Raw genomic sequence first — 19704 nt, 5'->3', positions numbered from 1 at the left:
TCAGTCTGGATCTTCACTTTGGTGGAGGAAGCACCCAGAAGATGAATCTAGGAGCTTACCAAGGTGGATCTTTTTGGGCACATTGATATCTTTGCTCTAAACATTTTTTCAAGAGCCCTTCTTTAAAAAAAGGTTTTTTTTTGAATGTGATTAAAAACATGCTTTTTTAAAAACTATTTTTATACTCATAAATGTTTAGCAGATGAATAAATGATACTAGACAATATAACTAGATTTTAAAAAACAGGTGTTAAAGTATGAGCTCTCAAGTCAGATTTTCAGTATGGTTAGTTTATAGGAAATGAGTAGAGTGCATTTTTACAGCATAGCCTCTACACACAGGGTTTTTTTTCCTAAATGTTCCCAACCTTCCAGTATAATTGTCATGATTATATTCCCCTTTATACAAGGAGAACATTAAAACAAGTGTAAAAGTTTTTTAGTATGTGACCTTGATGACTTCTTAGAATTAACAGAGGATCATAATGTTGTAAATTTTTCTTCTTTCTTGATTTTTTTTTTTTTTAAGGGCCCAACCCATGACATATGGAGGTTCCCAGGCTAAGGGTCCAGTTGGAATTGCAGCTGCTGGTCTACACCACAGCCACGGCAACCCACGGCCAGATCCATAACCCACTGAGTGGAGCCAGGGACTGAACCCGAATCCTCATGGATATTAGTCGGGTTTGTTAGCACTGAGCCTCAATAGGAACACCTCTTCTTTCTTGATATTTGAGGTGCCTACTAGAAATAGCATAATCTTTGAAACATCAGATGAGTAAATAATTTAGGCTGATTAATCCTATAATGATAGAGAAAATATGTTTTCCACTTTGAGTCAAATTTATGTAAGCAGTACCTGTTAAAATCAAACTTCATCATGTTTGGGCTTTTCAAAGAGGATTCCATCTGCTCCTCTGAAGCATGACCTCATGTGACTGCCTTGACCATAATGGGGATGATCAACTTTTGAAACAACATTCAATGGCTCTTTTTATTTACCTTCTCAAAGACAAACACAAAATTATGACATTGATCAGATTAAACACCGTCAGCTTTAAGAGAACTGCAGTTCATCAAAACAAATTGAAGGGTCTCCGGGCGGTAGGATAGACCGTCTGGTAGGTCTTGGGCCTCAAAACACAAGGAAGAAAAGGTGGCTTTCCTGAAGCAGCTCACCATTTAATGGAGGAGGTAGAAAAGTAAACACATTATCATAATTAGCATGGAAGGGGCTGGGGTTGAGGTAAGCTCTTGGCACGGTTAGCTGACTCCTCTGAGGAAAGTCTGAGCGGGTGAGTGGCAATTAAATGATGGTGGAAGATCTTCTAATCAGAATAAACAGTATACCCAGATCCTTTAGAAAGAGCCGGGACAGGACTGGCTCAGAGTCTTGGGTGGGAGGGAGGAAAGTATGAATGCAGGAACACATGCCAAATGCCTGGCAGGTGCCTCACCCTGGGGCTTTTATAATCCATGCTAATGAGTTTGAGCTTGATTCTGAGTACACCATTAAAGGGTTTTATGTAGGCAAGTAACATAATCAGGTTGGCCCCTAGAAAGCTCATTCTAAGATTTAAGGAGACGATAGGAAAAGAGTTGTATTTTTTCTAATGTAAACTGTTATAAAATCACACTTTTTTTAGCATCTTCTTTAAAGAATGCTTTGCCTAGTTTTCCAAATCCAGGATTCTTAAAGCCTTGCTTTAGAAATGATTAGACAGGAAGGCCTAACAAAGATCGCTTTCCTGGTTCTCAGTTGCTCCCTCCAACTTGGAGACCTAGAGTGATTTATTTTTACAAGTTTGAAGGGCACTTGGAGTATAGGTGGAGGTCATCAAGCCATGCAGTGTGAGTTCATCACTTTCAGAAAAACAGACCAGGTAAATGAAGTGCACATTTAAAAAGGAAAGGACTTCAGACTTGCAGATTTTTTTACTTTCTTGGATGAATGTAAACAAACCAGTGCCATTCATAATAAATAGAAATAGCATTGATATAGGGAGATGGGAGAGAAAGTGGATCTAGAGTAACTCCTAGAAGATCTGCTGTAGCAACTGGAGAAAGAGGAAACAGCAGGTTTGTGGTGGATCAAAGAGGATAGAATCCACTTTGACCATGTGGTATGAAACCTGCCGAACTTCCATGTCAGGTAGTTTTGTAGTTAATGCAGATGAGGCTCTTGAGGGAGAGGTCTGAACTAGAGGCTAAGATGTACCAACCTGCTCTCCAAATGAGGGAGCTGATCACATGATCCAAAGGTTGAGAAACCCAGGTGAGGTCGTTTTAACCCCTTAAGGGTTACATCACAATGGGAATTTCCCTAGTAGCCAGTGCTTCTTCAGTAAGTGAAATATGTCATGTTGCTTTGTGTGTTTAAACCTAGTCCGGCCCACTTGTACCTGCCTTGGATTTAAAAGCTGAGGCTCAAATGAGTTACTCTGTTGGCTCTCAGAATTTGAGAATCAGCCCATCTCCAGACGTGGTTCATTTTTGCCTTTACTTTTCAATATTCTGATTTCTTATTCTTTAGTTGACTTTCATCCTTTTCTTAAGCAGTTGGAGAAATAGCCAAGAAATGGCCTCCAGGCAGTAGAGGAGAAGTTCTTGATTAAACCTTTGACGTTTTCTCCTTTCTCTCCTCATAAGTAATACTGCACCATCATCTGAGTACCATTTTCTGAACTCTGTCAGGAACCTAAATGTCGAATTGAGCCTGGCAATTAAAAATACAAAGAAATAAAGCTACCCAAATGCCTAAGTGACTGAGTACAATCCAGTGCAACATTTTTACATTGAGATTTTTGTCCTAAAATCAACCTTAAACTTTGTGTGGAATTGAAAATATATATAAATTTTATAAATGCTCTGTAAAAAAAAAATTCTTTTCACTTAATGAAGTATTTTTCTATGAAAAAAAATATGATTTTACCCTTGAGAAGACGTGAGAGAATTAGGAAATTTTCATGTTGTGTAAGCTGGGAAATCACATCTTCAGAAACTTAAGTTTTTTCTAGATATCAGCAATGAGTCATCACACTCTAATTTTACCATCTAATAGATATCAACTGAATTTTGTAAATGCCAAGAAAAAGAGAGAATTTGGTGCCATTGAGAAGAGTTTTAACTCTCTTTTTTTATAGTTGATTTACAGTGTTCTGTCAAATTTTGCTGTAAGCAAAGTAACCCATTCATGCATATAGATGTACCTTCTTTTTCTCACATTAACCATCCAAAAATTCTTGATTGAAATGTTATTGTTACTCTGGCATCCAAGCTTCCAGTGTAAAAAAGTATGAGGCCAACTGCTGACTGTTAAACCTGTACTTTTCGTAAGGCTTTTCAGCAGTACCTGCCTGTGGCAGAGATTAAATGAAAAAAAAGAAAAGAAAGAAAAAGATGGCATCTGAATGTGTGCTTTCAAATACGCAGATTAAAACAAGACAGATTAAAACTAGACAATCTAGACATCTCATCCTTGCAACATGGTGTCACTGGGCAACCCCAGAGGATCCTGGGAAAGAGAATGATGGTCTTGGTTTTGATCTTGGATTAGCAGACATTGCCGAATTGCTTCTCTAGAAGGGCTCTCAGGAGGTGAAGGAGTAGTCAGACAAAGGTTTTTGAAACACCTCCATCAAGTTAAGAAAGTAGGCCTTGGTTGGTACTCTCGGAAGAGATGCCAGATACTAGCAATCTGAGGGATTTTATAATTTTTCATTTGATCCAATTTTCTAAGGCATGTTAGAAGAATAACTAACATGGCATGTTTTTCCTCCCTTCCTCCAAATAAAGATAACAACTAACCAGGCTTATGCCACTAAAATGCAACCACCTTTTATTAACACTTTGCTTATTACATTGTTGCATGCAGCTTCCTGGTTCCCATGGTACTGAGCCTGACTGTGTGTGTGTAGCAAGACTGAGGTAGTCTCCACAGAGGGGTCTTTTGTTTATGCTTTTGAGATGTAACATTTCTGCTCAGGGCTCTGTTGCTTTTTTACAGAATCCATTTTTTTTTCCAATTAAATAACATTATATTAAGAGAGTCTTCTTTTTACCAATTAGGTCAAAGTCCTAAAATTTTAAGACCCAAACCCCATGGTTTAGAGCGAACTGATTCACAAACCATAGGTGACTTTGCTACAAGAAGAAAGGGTATGTACTTTAGCACCGCATGCTGGATGGGGTATTGGGAATTTATTTATTCTGTGATGTTTTTTCCTTTGAAAGTAAAGGAGAAAAGCCTTCCATACTATTGCTGTTGTAAATAAAATAAAGCTTCCCAGCACGTCATTTCTAAAGTGAATGCTTCCCATAATTCACAATGAGTCTATATGTCATGCAATTAACAGCAGCAGCATGTTAGATATTTGATAATATATGATATTCAGTCTTGTCCTTTGTATTATTCTTTTAACCTTTTAGATATCAGTGCATTGTTTTCTTTACATTTGTAAACTGCCTGTGAGTTCCAGTTGTATTTAGGTGTAATGTATGTACTATGTATTCTGTACTGAGACAGTATCAGTCATTTCCTTGGATTCATTATTTTACACTGTTACTTAGAATTTGACTAAATTTGACTGTTGTTAGCCTTTGGGTTTTAAAAAAGTGAAAACATGAGAGATAAATACCTTCAGTGAGCACAGTATTCTGTTCATGTCCATTTTAAGTATTTAGATGAGCAAAATGATTTTATCTTGAACTTAGTATACTCTTCGGAAAATCACATCGATTTGGGGGGTATTCAAGTTGAGAAAAATAACTGAGTCATAAACCCCAGTGAATCTACATAATCCTTTAAAATGACTACCTCTTTTATAGTTTGAAGATAATCATAGCTTGGTTGATTAGAAGTAAACATATGAGGACAAAGACTGGAGGAAGAATGCCTGGGAAAAAATGAAACTTTTTTCTTTAGAGTAGCAGGATGAAATGTAACTAAAATATTTACCTACTATGTTTAAATAGTCTCCTAAAATATAATTAATATCAGCAAGTAATACTGCTTTGGTTCTTTTGCTCATTTCATGAATTTCTGAGAACTTTGAGCCTGACCTTTAAGGGCCAGGAGCTCTGTGGTATATACACTAGCAGAGTAATTGTCTACCACAGCAGTGGGGTGAAGAAAGAAAGACAGCTTTTAAATAAAAATAATACGTATCTTAGCATTTTTTTTTACTTAATTTTTTAAAGAATACTGTTGGTTAAATGAAGCTAAAAATTTGAGGCAAGTGTTTAATTATGGCCTTTTCTCCGAGCTGAGTTTGAGTATAAAGGCATTTTATTGCTTTGTTTTATTTGTTTCCAGACTGGGCATGAACTAATTTAAAAGATTTGGTCATTGGGAGTTCCAGTCGTGGCGCATCGGAAACGAATCCTACTAGGAACCATGAGGTTGAGGATTCGATCCCTGGCCCCACTCAGTGGGTTAAGGATGCGGCATTGCCATGAGCTGTGGTGTAGGCCAATGGCTACAGACCCCTAGCCTGGGAACCTCCTTATGCCACGGGTTTGGCCCTCAAAAGACAAAAAAAATTTGGACATTAATTCTTTTTTCAGTCTTTGGTTTTAACAGTTTTGTGTGTTTATTGCTTTCTAAACATCATCACATATGTATATTGTATAGCTGGTGTTTCAGTGTTGATAATTTGAAGCATTTTTATATAGAAAGTTAAATCTCCATGTTTGAGGATAAAATTAGTGAAAAAAATAAAATAAGGAAATAATGAAAAGTATAAATCAAGTAACTAGGAAGGAATTGGGTCACATTACTCTTTCTTATTCTCATTTAGTTTATATTCATAAAATATTCACTTAAATTAAAAAATATGTTGTAATCATAGAGCTTTATTTAGGCTTTCAGGCAACAGTCAGGATACATTGTCTAACTTAGCTTTTGCCACCAATTGTTTTAGCTCTGTACCTGTAGGAAAATCATATTACAACTGTGAACTTGTTTTCATGTGTGAAACCAGCGGGTCTTAGGTGTGTGTACTCTGGCTGTAATATGTAAATAGAGATGTAGAAAGAGGATCTTTTTATTTTCCAAATTTCTGTATCCTAAAATCTCTCTTACTCTCTTTTGTTTCAGCCAAGCCAGCACCTTTAGAAATAAAACCATTGCCAGAATGGGAAGAATTACAGGCCCCGGTTAGATCTCCCATCACCAGGAGTTTTGCTCGAGAGTAAGTCTTTGTTTCAAAAAGGTACTTTGATTGGTCATTATTAATGGAAAGTACCTAGAACAGTGGTTCCCAAAGGATGGTCTGGGGAGCCCCCCTTTTGGGATTCTGTGAAGTCAAAACTATTTTCATTAAGATACTAAAATGTCATTTGCTTTGTCCATTCTCCTATTCTCATGAGTATGCACCGGAGACTTCCATAGATGGCATAATATTTGATGGTTTCATTGTGACAGCTAAGAGAGCATTTGTGTATGCTTATATTTTAATTTTTTTCTATGATGTGTAATATGGTGATATCAATAGGTATCACTCATATCAAAAATTTCTAGAGATTCTCAGTAATTTTTAAAAGCAAAAGATTCATGAGGCTAGAAATTTCTGAGAACTGCTCTGAAAAGTACAATAGTTTCTTGTGAGGGGGTTGTTTAATCAAGACTCATTTAAATGTGTATGGGGAAATGAAGAAAATGGATGCATTTACAAACCTGTGTTGAATGTTTTCATGTTTTGTGTGTGTGTGTGTATAGCCAATTATTAAAAATAGGAGTTCTTGTCTGTCTTTGTAAATCTGTGCCTTTCTACTTATCCTCACATCACTAACAATACTTTTTTTTTTGGTCCACCAAATAATTCAGTGCTTGCAAATACGCCTTTACAAAAGCAGACTCAAAGATACAGAGAACAAACTAGCGGTTACCAGTGGGGAGCAGAGGGAGGGGCAACATAGGGGTGGGAAAGTGGGAGATACTAACTATTGGGTGTAATATAGCCCCGAGGATGTCCTGTACAACATAAGGAATATAGCCAATATTTTCTAACAACTGTAAGCAAAATTTTAAAATTAAAAAAAAGAATCCCTTTACAAGTAACTGTAAATACTAGTTGTGCATTTGAATGCGCGTGATAAATTGTACTGTAATCAACATGCACTGTAAATGACGGTAAGCTTAACTATCGCTGGAAGAATGTGCTGGCACTCCTTGGTACTTTGGAGTGGATTGAGGAGCCTCAGTCCAGATGTGTGTGTCACGATCGTCTCTGTCATCAGCTCCTCCAGGTTCCCCCTGTCTCCCCGGCCAGATTCAGTGCACAGCACGACATCCAGCAGCGACTCGCACGACAGCGAAGAGAATTATGTTCCCATGAACCCAAACCTGTCCAGTGAAGACTCAGTAAGTAGAGTCTTCTCTTAACATCTCTCCTTCCTAAGCAGCCCTTCTGAATCATTCACGCCAGACTTTTTTCAAGTCCATACACCTTACCCACCCATCTCTCTCTATCACCTTCAGGAAAAAGGATACAGGGCAACTTTTTAAAAAGCTTTTTAAAAATAGTATCATAAGGAGTTCCCATGGTGGCTCAGCAATAATGAGCCCAATTAGTATCCAGGAGGATGTGGGTTCGATCCCTGGCCTCACTCAGTGGTTAAGGATCTGGCATTGCCATGAGCTGTAGTGTAGGCTGCAGGCATGGCTTGGATCCCGTGTTGCTCTGGCTGTGGTGTAGGCTGGCAGCTGCAGCTCCAGTTTGACCCCTAGCCTGGGAACTTCTATATGCCCTGGGTATGGCCCTGAAACAAACAAACAAAAAAAGATAGTATGATGAAGTCTAAAACTAATAGAGGGTCAAAGTGTGGTATCAATGTCTATAAAGAAGATATATAAATTAGTATAAAAAATCATAAAATTTTCCAGTTATATTTCTTTTAGGATGTACTGGACTTTTGAAACTCTTCAAGAAAATACTTCATACTGAAACTTTTTTTTTTTTTTTTTGAGGAACAGAGCTTAATTATTATTTATCATAATATGTTGTCGAAACATAACAACCAAAATCTATAAAGCAAAGAATACCTGTAGAATCCTATGTGCTGTTAATTTTCACTGTGCTCCTGCAGATCTATTTTTACCCTTTCCACCTCTGTGGCTCCAGAGGCTGATTTCTTCGGACTGTATCATCTAGGCTCCACTTCTTTGTTTTTTCTAATTACTCAATTTTATTACATTTATAGTTGTACAACAATCATCACAACCAAATTTTACAGCATTTCCATCCCAAACCCCCAGTGCATCCCCTCATGCCCCAACCTGTCTTATTTGGAAACCGTATGTTTTTCAAAGTCTGTGAGTCAGTATCTGTTCTACAAAGAAGTTCATTGTGTCCTTTTTTTAGATCCCACATATAAGTGATAGCATTTAATGTTGATGTCTCATTGTCTGATTTCACTCAGCATGATAATGTCTAGGTCCATCCATGTTGCTGCAAATGCCATTTTAATGGCTGAGTAGTATTCCATTATGTACATGTACCACATCTTCTTTATCCACTCCTCTGTCGAAGGACATTTAGGTAGTTCATACTGGAAGCATTTTTATAATGCATTTCTCCAAGCCCCACATCAGCGCACTCTTAGAATGAAATAATCTTATATCCAAAGTCTTTTGATAATCTTTCAATAATACATCCTTAGGAAAGGCTTAAAGATCAAAGAAGACCTGTTAAAACCTGATTTCCTTCAGATCGGCTGTTACTACCACAAGGCAGAAAAATTTTATAATAATAGTAGGTATTATGTTCCCCAGAAATCAGATAGTTGCCAGAAAAATACTTTAGATGTTTAAGAATACAAGCCAATTTAAATTTTTAAAAATGTTTTGCTTTCCCTTAAACAAGAGGCTCTGCTTGCTCTGTTGTTTGTATTTTAGTAGATAAGTACATCTGTTGTCATAAGGGTCCTCTCTGAGTAACAGAAAATAAACGAATAAGAAGGACTTAAGACAGACACGTATTTCTTTCTTGTGTAAACGTCTAGAGAGTCAGTTCCGAATTGCGGCAGCTTGGTTCCAGGAGCCCTCGGGGCTCTCTGCCCCTTCCAGCTCCCCAGCCCACTGTTCCCTGAGTCCGGCTCACGTGCAGAGTAGAACGAGAAGATGTTCCAGCCCGCAGATTCCCATTCCAAGCTGCAGAATGGAGGAAGGGAGGAGGAGCAGAGGCTCCGACCTCATTGCCTCATAAAGAAGGTTCCCAGAAACTGCTGAGTACAAACCGTTGACCAAAACTAGTCTCTGGCCACACAGGCAGGAAAGGAACTAGAAAGCATTGCCTCTGGACCAAGGGACAGTGGGCCAGACCAAAAAATCTCTTCCCAGGGGAGAAACTGAGAACAGAGTGGGGCACAACCAGGGAGCATCTGAAAAGCAAATACCTAATGTTAAAATTTGGGAATGGGTATCATTCCTATTGCTTTTTTTTTTTTCTTTTCTTTCCTTTCTATCCTTTTTTTTTTTTTTTTTGGCTTCACCTGAGGCACATGGAAGTTCCTGGCCCAGGGATCAAACTTGTGCCACAGTCAGCTGCAGCAATGCTAGATCCTCACTGTGCCACAAGGGAATTTCCAAGTTTTATTTTAAAACAGTTCTGTTTAGAGAGTTTAAATATGAAGTCCAGTTTTATCAGTGAATTTATGTCTTTATCGGACTTGAGGCAAAAACTGGTTTCTCACAACCGTATGTTGTCAGGGACCAAAATTAAGTGACCTAAAAAGCTTGATTTGATGCCTGAACTAATTAACTTTAAATATTACCAAATTTAAGTGTTCAAAGTGAATAAGATAATTTAAAATATTTATGTCAACCCTGAAATAGAATACAGACTGTTTATCAATAAATGTTTTCACTAATTTTTCACAGGGCAATTTTTATTAATCAACTTTTGCTTTTGGAGTCACTGTTTTTCAGTTTGATGAGTGGTGTTTTATTATTTTTATTAACTTATTTTTTACTGTACTAAATGCCCTCTAGTAATTCTTAGTGCTGCATCAGAGTACTGACACATCAGTTTTCACCTTTAGATGGTTGAATGAATTTTTTTGTTACAAAAGTAATTATTTTCTGAGATATTAAGAAGTCATATTTTGTCCCAAATGGTAAATAACCATTAAAATATTGGAAATGACCTGTAATAGGAAAGTTTGAAAGTATGATTTGTTATGAGTAGGTATCAGGTAAAAGGAAAAGACTAGAAAGAAAAACTATTTTTTAAAATCAGAAAGTCAGAGGAAATGGAAATATAAAATTGGTCTTTTAGATTTTGTAACACTAAGCCAGAAAGGTAATTTTGCCTACCAGTAGAGGTATCAAAGTAATTACCAGATGGTGAATTTCTTCTTCTTCTTTTTTTTTTTTTTTTTTTGCTTTTTAGGGCCTCACCCAAGGCATATGGAAGTTCCCAGGCTAGGGGTTCATTCGGTGCTATAGCTGCCAGCCTACACCACAGCCATATCTTTTTCTTTTTTTCTTTCTTTTTTTTTTTTGTCTTTTTGCCATTTCTTGGGCTGCTCCCACAGCATACAAAGGTTCCCAGGCTCGGGGTCCAACCGGAACCGTAGACGCTGGCCTACACCAAAGCCACAGCAATGCGGGATCCGAGCCATGTCTGCAACCTACACCACAGCTCAAGGCAATGCCAGATCCTTAACCCACTGAGCAAGGCCAGGGATTGAACCCGAAACCTCATGTTTCCCAGTTAGATTCGTTAAGCCACAATGGGAACTCCACCACAGCCACATCGTTAACCTTCTGACCGAAACCAGGGATTGAACCCGCATCTTCATGGATCCTAGTCGGGTTCATTAACCACTGAGCCATGAGGGGAACTCCCCAGATGGTGAATTTCTAAGGCACATAGGCCCTAAGTGTTAGAAATAAGCGAAAATGTCCCAGGTGAAAATACCCATCTTCCATCCACAATAGAAAAGTCAGCTGTGCCCTTTCCAACCTACCTGGCTTCCAGGTGTGTTGCCAACTGCAAGGGCCCATCATAGTCCAAAAAACTTCCTCAGGGAAGAATGTGATAGTTACAGCAGTATTTCCCACACCTCTTGGAATTTAGTGTCTTCCTGGAAAACTGTAGAAATTCATAAGATCTAACACCTGCCTGGATTGATGAAGTCTGTAAGAAAAATTAGAGAAATTGAGAAAGGATGGGATCAAATCTGGACTATAGGGACAGTGAAGATTAAATTCTATACATTGAAATGTTGGAGCAAGATCTCTTTCCTATCCTGGCAGTCATAGAGATGGCATAGGCAGTGTCTAATGAAACAGTGAATTAGTGATCGGTGCCTATTCATTTATACAAAGATTCAAAGTCCAGCATTGGTGAAAGGAACTCTTAACGTAACACCTGAAAGTCAAGTGATAGTACACCATTACTAAAGACATATAGTTTGCAAAAATAAAAAAAAATATGTTTAATGATGTTAAGCATTTTTGAAAGAATTTTAGAAAAAGCACTACTATTTTTTTTCTTTTAATTCACAGAATACTTGTAAATAACTCTTAGAATCTTAGGGTTTTTCTAAACCATTTTGGGAAAACACTGAAAGGCTAGAAAACAGACAGGCTGTTCCCAGTTGAGATTAGATCAAAGCAAAGAGACTTCCCTGTAACAATACTTGAAGATGAAAAAACTTCCAGTTTTAGTGATTGTTAGACAGAAAACCACTTAACTAGCAATTCTGAGAAATTCTCTCTAGGAACAGCTTCCTGAGATTAAATGTGTGCATCATATGAACTCAAGGGTTCCTTGCATAGCCTCCAATACCATGAACAAGTCTAGATGTTTGCAATTAGGGAAATTCCGGGTATGGGTTCTGTCTTACATTTGAATACAAAATTGCACACACAGTCACACACACATACATGCACATACAGAGTATTGCTTGGTTTTCTTATCTGAAAATTAAATATGGAGTCATTTGGAGAAAAACTTTTCAGGTTTTTCATGAATTAGGAAGGGGGAGGAGAACAGCCATAGGCGCTGCTTGACCAACACTTGCTTAATGGTTTTTTGTGCCCTACATTTTACGGTCAATACCTCTTAAATATTTTATTAATGGTAGTTGATAAAGTGTGGTTTAAAAACCTGTTGCTACCAATAGGGTGGTCACATTCGGTCGTTCAGGCTTTCTGCTGTGTACAGGACGTTGTCTTTACAGTAGACCCTGCACACACTGCATTTGAGTGCAGGTGACCCAGGCCATGTCCCACTCACCAGGCTCTGGGTCCTGGCACAGAACTCTGTCACCCCAGAGGAAGAAGCACCTTTTCCAAATCACAAAACTATTTCACAAGGGCTGTCTGCAGCCCTGCTTATAAATGAAGGGAATAAACTCAGTGTTTTCCTAGAGGTTGTCCTTTCCCTAAATTGTAGCTTACTCTGTTTAGCCTGAGCCGGAAAAAAAAAAAAAAAAATGGAGTAGCCATATGGGGGAATCAGCAGACCCAGATTTATTCAGTTTCCAAATTGCATTGTTCATACTAACAGGTATAAAATTGTCAGGTTCATTACATCGTTACGATTTTCTTCAGAAGTATGAGAGGACATGTCAGCTGTAATATCTATGTGATAGAAGACTCGAGGGTGAAAGTCCATAATGAATATGCAGTCGGCAACACTTCTAGGTGAGGTTAAAAGCGAGGTCTGGGAGTTCCCATCATGGCTCAGCAGTTAACGAATCTGACTGGCATCCGTGAGGATGCATGTTCGATCCCTTGCCTTGCTCAGTGGGTTAAGGCTCTGGTGTTGCCCTGAGCTGTGGTGTTCGTCAAAGACAAGGCTCGGATCCTGCGTTGCTGTGACTGTAGCATAGGCCGGCAGCTCCAGCTCCAGTTGGACCCCTAGCCATGGGAACCTCCGTATGCCGAGGGTGCAGCCCTTAAAAAAAGCAAAAAACAAGGCCTGGAAGGCATTCCGGTCATGGCTCAGTGGAAACAAATCTGACTAGCATCCCTGGCCTTGCTCAGTGGGTTAAAGATCCAGTGTTGCCATGAGCTGTGGTGTAGGTCACAGGCGTGGCTCAGATCTGGCATTGCTGTGGTATAGGCCAGCAGCTGTGGCTCCAATTTGACCCCTAGCCTCGGAACCTCCATGTGCCATGGGTGAGGCCCTAAAAGACAAAAAAAAAAAAAAAAAAGGCCTGGAAGCAAGTTGGTTTGGGAGCTCATTTGGAAGACCATCATAATCAGAGTAAAGGGTATACATAGGGACATAAGTTCATGTTATCCCTTTTTATTTAGCATCGTCTTTAATAGGTTCCTGATAACCTATTTCTTTTTCATCTCTCTGCCTCAGGCTTTTTCATTCTTTTTATTTATTGCTGCCCTCTCTCTTCCTTTTTTCTTTTCCTAGAGAGTAGTCCATCTGTTGTACAGGTCCTATTAATATAGAAGCGATAGAGCTAGGAGGAGACAGAAAATTGAGTGGTAAAAATTCCAGATGGTCGAAATAAAGTAGACTTTGCCAGTACAGTTGGTATTCATAGCCTTTAGTTACTGTGCTTATTCTAAACTAATTTTGATGTTAAAGCCTTTAAATAAAATACAGAACTTCTTTAAAATTTTAATTTGAAAGCTTAGTGTCTTTCTACTCAGCCAGCTTAGTCAATCCTTAAAAAGAAATTAATCTGAAAGCAAAGACTGCACATATCCCATAGTTAAAGAATGTGATCGAGGAGTTCCCGCTATGGCTCCATGGGTTAAGGATCCAGCATTGCCATAGCTGTGTTGTAGATCGCAACTGTGGCTGGAATTCAGTCCCTGGCCCAGGACCTTCCATATGTTGCGAGTGTGACCGAAAAAAAAAAAAAAAAAAAAGCAAGCATGTGATTGAGTACAGTTATCATTCCATCATTTTATCAGTGTTCGGGTAGAGCTCTTGTAACTGTAGCTTAATGTCCCAGTCTTAATCTGAACTAAGTTTCACTTTTCAAACTACTTTTAGCTTGCTTATCTAAGCTATATTTTCAGCAAATTTTTAATGTTATTTATTTTTCTCCAATCCCCAAAGATCATTTAATTTTCTAAGGAGACATTTCTTCAAGCTGTGTCTTCCTGAAATTAATGTTTAGGCTTCGTAGATGACAAACAAGGTGATAAGCAGTATGTCCCAGGAATGTTTGACAGTGGATCTTGTTGTATTACACTTTCAGAATCTCTTCGGCAGTAATAGTCTTGATGGAGGAAGCAGCCCAATGATCAAACCCAAAGGAGACAAACAAGTGGAATACTTAGATCTAGATTTAGATACTGGGAAGTCCACACCACCACGTAAGGTAAGTGAAGCCTTGTTCTAGAAGTACAAGTAGCTAGCTTTTAAGCCTGAAGAATCATGTCTCCTTTGGGGGATTTTATTAATAGTGTTAATATGTTTCATTTAAATGTAGTAAAGTCTATTACTTAATGCTTTTTTATAAATCACAGCGTTATGCAGATTGGTACATTTGTTTTTTTGTTTCTAATGGTATGGAAGTCACACACTTACTACTTTTTAAGTTGTTGCCACTGAAACGCTAACTTAACTAAATTCTGAAGTTCCAAAATCTTCACTCCCTTTCCACTGTTAGCTCAAATTACTCCCTTTCTGACCTACTTGCTAATTTTGTCCCAAAATTTGGGGGATTTTGTTGTTGTTGTTAAACACACAAATGGGACATTATTAGTGGTGGTGTTCTTATAATATAGAAAGTGTTTATTTACATGTCCCTACATTTTTACCAACTTTTTAAATCATTTAATCAACTGTTTTTAATCATTCTTTTTTAGTCATTAATATTAACTTTTTTTAATCATTTAATCATTGTTTTAATCATTCCTTCTTGTATCGTAGACCTTCCTTCTCTAATCAGTTTTCTTCCTGCTTCCTTTAAAAGTTTTAGTAAAAGTCTGTTGATGGTAAATCCTCACACTTTGTGTCTAAGTGAAATGTCTTTATTTTGCCTTCATTCTTAAAAAAGAGTTTGCGGTTGGAGAGGATCAGTTTTTGAGTTAACAAGTCTTTTTTTTTTTTTTGTATTTTTTTTGTCTTTTTAGGGCTGCACTTGAGTCATATGGAGGTTCCCAGGCTAGGGGTTGAATCAGAGCTGCAGCTGCTGGCCTACACCATAGCAACGCAGGATCTGAGCCTCGTCTTCGACCTGTGCCACAGCAACGCCAGATCCTTAACCTACTGAGCAAGGCCAGGAATTGAACTCGTACCCTCATGACTGCTAGTCCAGTTCGTTAACTGCTGAGCCACGACGGGAACTCCAAGTTAACAAGTCTTGACTGACAGTTTCTCTCAACACATGGGACATACTGTTTTCTAACATCTGGCTTCCATTGTTCCTCTTGAAAAGGATACTGTCAACCTAAACTGTCACATTTAGAATGGATAAGCAAAAAAATAAATAATTACACAGTATCCAGGAAAAGATTATATATTTTATAATCGTTCAGTCAAGAGTTGTGGTGAGAATGTTATAAACAGTTAATAAGTATTAAGGGTAAGGAATAATAAATTGGTAGGATGAAAAGTATTCTTCCTCCATTTTATAAGCTAAATTCATATATGATTTAAATTGAAATAAATTCCAGATATTTAGAAACATGCTAAGAAAAAAAAGAAGGGATAAGCAGTGAGATCCTACTGTACCGCCCAGGGACCTATATCCAATCTCTTGGGACAGACCATGATGAAAGATAGCATGAGAAAAAGAATGCCTATCTATGTATGACTGGGTCACTGTGCCGTACAGCAGAAATTGACACAATGCTGTAACTCAACTATAATAAATAAAGTTCTTTTTAAAAGTATGCTGTCGATCTAATTATAATTCCTTTGTAGGTGACTGGTCTTTTCTGTCCAGCTGATGTTAAGATCTTTCCTATATCTTTGGTGTTCTCCAGGTTCATGACACTGTGTCTAGATGTGTAGACATAGATTTTTATTTATTCTTCGTGGTAGAAGTTATGCAGTCTTTATTTCTAGATTCATATTTTTTGTCATTTCTGGGAAAGTCTCAATCGTCATCTCTCTAAATATTGCTTTTCCACTATTCCCTTTATTCTGTCATTTAAGGTTTCTGATTGGATGTTAGAATTTCTCATTGTTTTTCATACCTTTTACCACTCTTTCATATTATCTGTTTTATCATGTCTTTATGCTTACTTGGATAATTTCTTGAGATCTGTCACGAAGTTCACTAATTCTCAATTCTTCTGCTTAACCCATGTGTTTAGTTTTTAATTTTACTATTTTATTATTATTTATATTAAAATACTAATTATATGATTTTTATTTTTCATTTCTAAAGTCATGTTCTACCTGTATTTTTTCAAATATGCCTAGCTGATTTGAAGGGCTTCTTATTCCTTGGTTATTCCTTTTATTTAATTTTTTAATTCCTTTAAACGTTTTATAAACTTGTCTTTCATACTATTTCTGCCACGTTTTCAGTATCTGAAGTCCATGGAGGTCTGAATCTGTGTTTACTCTTTCTGCTAACTCACACACTTGATGGCTTGTTTCCTGGTGTGTTTCATATATTTTTATTGAGAATTTATTTTGCTGAGCCTACCCATGGGAAACCTGCAGACCTAAATTTCCCTCAAAAAGGATTTGCATTTGCTTCTACTAGGAAGCAGGTGATACTGCCACCCTAGAACCGCCTCAGTCCGCTCTGGGTGATGGCCTAACAGGATTGTTTCCCAACGCCTCCTAACAGCATTGCCCATATTGGCATTTATCCTAAAGATGACACTGTCTTGACTCTTCAGCAGCTCTTTGCCCCTCCACTTCCTTCACACCTTGGTTATTTCCCTTAATTTTAGCAAGCCCGGCAATGCATTAGTAATCACATTTATTTTAACTTAGCAAATATCTAGTTGTATCTTACGATTTTTCCATTCTTGAGATATTCCTTTTCAAAAACTTCTCTCTTAGCTCTGAAAGCAGGCACTGGTATGTATTCTCAAGACTTAAAATTAAGCTGAAGCTAAAGGCAAACTGTATCTTAAGATGAACCAGGTGTCTGTTCTCTTTTATAAGAATTCCATCTCTGATGGGAGCATCAGTTTGAATTATTAAATATGGGGGGGGGGGGTTGCTTTGTTTTTCTGCTTTTTAGAGCCGCAAGTGCGGCATGTGGAAGGCTGGGGGTCGAATCAGACCTACACCACAGCTCATGGCAACTGTGTGAGGCCAGGGATTGAACCCACATCCTCATGGATCCTAGTCAGATTCATTTCCACTGCACCACAATGGGAACTCCAGATAGAGTGATTTTAAATTTAAGGGGGAAACAGAGTACAGTTAGGAGAGAGAGAACATGGTTAAACAGAGGTAGTTAACATTATTTTTTTGTGACCCCGTAGAATATCAAGAGTCATTCGCAGTGCATGTGTGTCTGTGTTTTAAGGTTGGAATTCACTCAGAAGCACTCCTTTTATGTGGGTGTTTATAGGTCTTTCCTTTGCTTTTTAGCAAAAGAGCAGCGGCTCAGGCAGCAGTGTAGCTGACGAGAGAGTGGACTATGTCGTGGTTGACCAACAGAAGACCCTGGCTCTGAAGAGCACCCGGGAAGCCTGGACGGATGGGAGGCAGTCCACAGAGTCTGAAACACCAGCCAAGAATGTGAAGTAAAAACGCCACTTTGCTGTCTCTGAACAAAAGAGGACTGAATGGTAAAGAGAAAACCCTATTTGATGGAAAAGGACTTGACTCTTTGACTCTAGGTAGAGTTGAAGTCAAAGGACCTTTCAGACTGAGTCAAGCAGTTGAGACTGTCATTGGTGCTTTCTGGTAGCTGAACAACTCATCACATGTACATAATGTGGGAAAATAGTATTGTTGGGTTCCCGGAGAAGCATTTGTCCCATAGTTAACACACTTTCTTAGTATTACTGTATTTATGCACTTTTTCATTTAAAACATTGGTTTGGGTCTTCCCCCATGGATCGTAACATGGTTCCTTTGGGAGTTCTTATTCTTCCTCACACTGCTCTAAGAACGATGCTGAGTGAACTAAGCTACTTTTAGTTTGGGAAACTGCTCTTTAAAATGCAGGAACACCATGGAAAGGAGAAGTCCAGTCACAGCCTGCCTTTCTACCCGAACCATCACATGGTAACCTGTTAGCTTAAAACTCCAGAATAGGGTTGGACTCATCATTCATTGCTTTCCGAAATGCTCAGCTTCATCAGTTCTCAGTTCTCTGGTATCAGGACTCAGTTCTCTGGTTCGTGTATATTTAGTTTTCAGTGGTGGAACTTTATTATATTTTGTTAATTACAGTGTTTTTGGTTCATTGAGTGAAGATTTTGCCAGGTGGGATCTTATACCTTGGAAAGAGTAAATAATTACACTACCAAGTAAGTGTACAAATCACTGACGGTGTGCTCTGTGGTGATGATGTGCTCTCAACACTCGTTAACACGTATTAAACTGTTTTGGCCAAGTGTAGGTTATATAACTAATCAGGTACGTACCAAGCACTGGTGTGCTGATAACACTGATTGGGTTTAGACAAGGAGCTTTAGTTCTGTTCTTGCTGGTCCTTTAACATGGGTTTCCGGTTTGGAATTGATGACACATGGCATTTGCTGTTAGTTTTAGCAACATACTGTGATTTTTAGACAGTCATTCAGATGTATTACTTTAAGAATGAAATTCTATCTTTTAACACCATAGTGCCCTATGATTTTTTTTAAAACTTAATATTCTTCTTGGCCTTATCCTATTTAAATCCCTATGCAATTAATGTTTTATATCTGCATTTTTTTAAAAAAATAGATGTCTCATAAATGATTCTCATATGTAGCACCTATTGCTTTTCCAGTAAAAGAATGATTTTGTACTGTGATTTATATTCACTGCCCCAAATACCATAAATATTGGAGCCTTGCTATAATGTGAAATATTATAGTCATGGACCTCTTCCAACCAGATTTCTGAAACCATGGAAGCTATCGTATAATTCTGTCTCACCTGTAACATGGTCCTGTGACAAGGCTGTCAAGACCACAAATGATATATAGTGAGGCTACAGTTATATTTATCTGTCTTGGCTTTACAATGTAATGTAGAAAGCAGGTATAGTTGTTGGCTTGTTTGTTTGTTTTTTTTTAACTAAGTTACATACAATCTCTTATGTATTGATTTGGAGACATACTAACAGTTTTTGGAGGGGGCACAGAGATAGGAGAGCCCACAGCTGAGGCCTGTCCCCCTCCATTCAGACCTCTTACTGTTGCCTGAATACACAGATGTGCCCAGTTTCCGGCCCCCTGGCCACTGTACTGTGCCTAATCCATGTAATGAGTTTATGTCCCCTCCATGAACTAAAAGTGTTCATAACAAGATCAACTGTAGACGAGTCACATTTGATGCTTTTAAATGTTTGCTTCTTTTCAAACAAAAACTAAAACGCAGAACTGAATTTTGAGGTGGATTTTTAAATAAAAATGATTGTTCGAGTTTGGTGTGCGCAAGCTGTTTTATAATGACGCAACAAGAGAAAATCCCATATCGGTGCACTGTACCTAAAGTATCAGAACACACAATGCAGTTCAAGTATGGAGATACTAAATTGTGTTGCATGGAGGATAAACCTACTTTGAGATTTAGAACACAACAATAAATATCACTAATTCAAAAATAGGAATCTTGCTTTAAAGCTACCGATCAGAAGTGTCTA

The 19704-nt window shown here is 38.1% G+C and overlaps 1 protein-coding gene across 7 annotated transcripts in view; it reads left to right on the top strand.

Moving 5' to 3' along the window:
* Positions 1-19483, top strand: part of GAB1 (GRB2 associated binding protein 1) — a 130718-nt gene extending 111235 nt beyond the window's left edge. For 4 of the 7 annotated variants that reach the window (XM_047797973.1, XM_047797975.1, XM_047797968.1 and 1 more), the window contains 5 exons: positions 4069-4158; positions 6098-6191; positions 7240-7363; positions 14182-14304; positions 17493-19483. In XM_047797973.1, coding sequence (XP_047653929.1) covers positions 4069-4158; positions 6098-6191; positions 7240-7363; positions 14182-14304; positions 17493-17651 — 590 coding nt within the window. In that variant the 3' untranslated portion in view covers positions 17652-19483. The remainder of the gene's footprint in view (positions 1-4068; positions 4159-6097; positions 6192-7239; positions 7364-14181; positions 14305-17492) is intronic. The other 3 variants (XM_047797974.1, XM_047797970.1, XM_047797971.1) reach the window with 1 other exon arrangement.
* Positions 19484-19704: the final 221 nt, after the last annotated feature.

The sequence above is a fragment of the Phacochoerus africanus genome, chromosome 10 (genome assembly GCF_016906955.1).
Source record: "Phacochoerus africanus isolate WHEZ1 chromosome 10, ROS_Pafr_v1, whole genome shotgun sequence".
In the NCBI taxonomy this organism is placed as follows: domain Eukaryota; kingdom Metazoa; phylum Chordata; class Mammalia; order Artiodactyla; family Suidae; genus Phacochoerus; species Phacochoerus africanus.
This window is presented reverse-complemented; position numbering and strand designations above follow the sequence as displayed.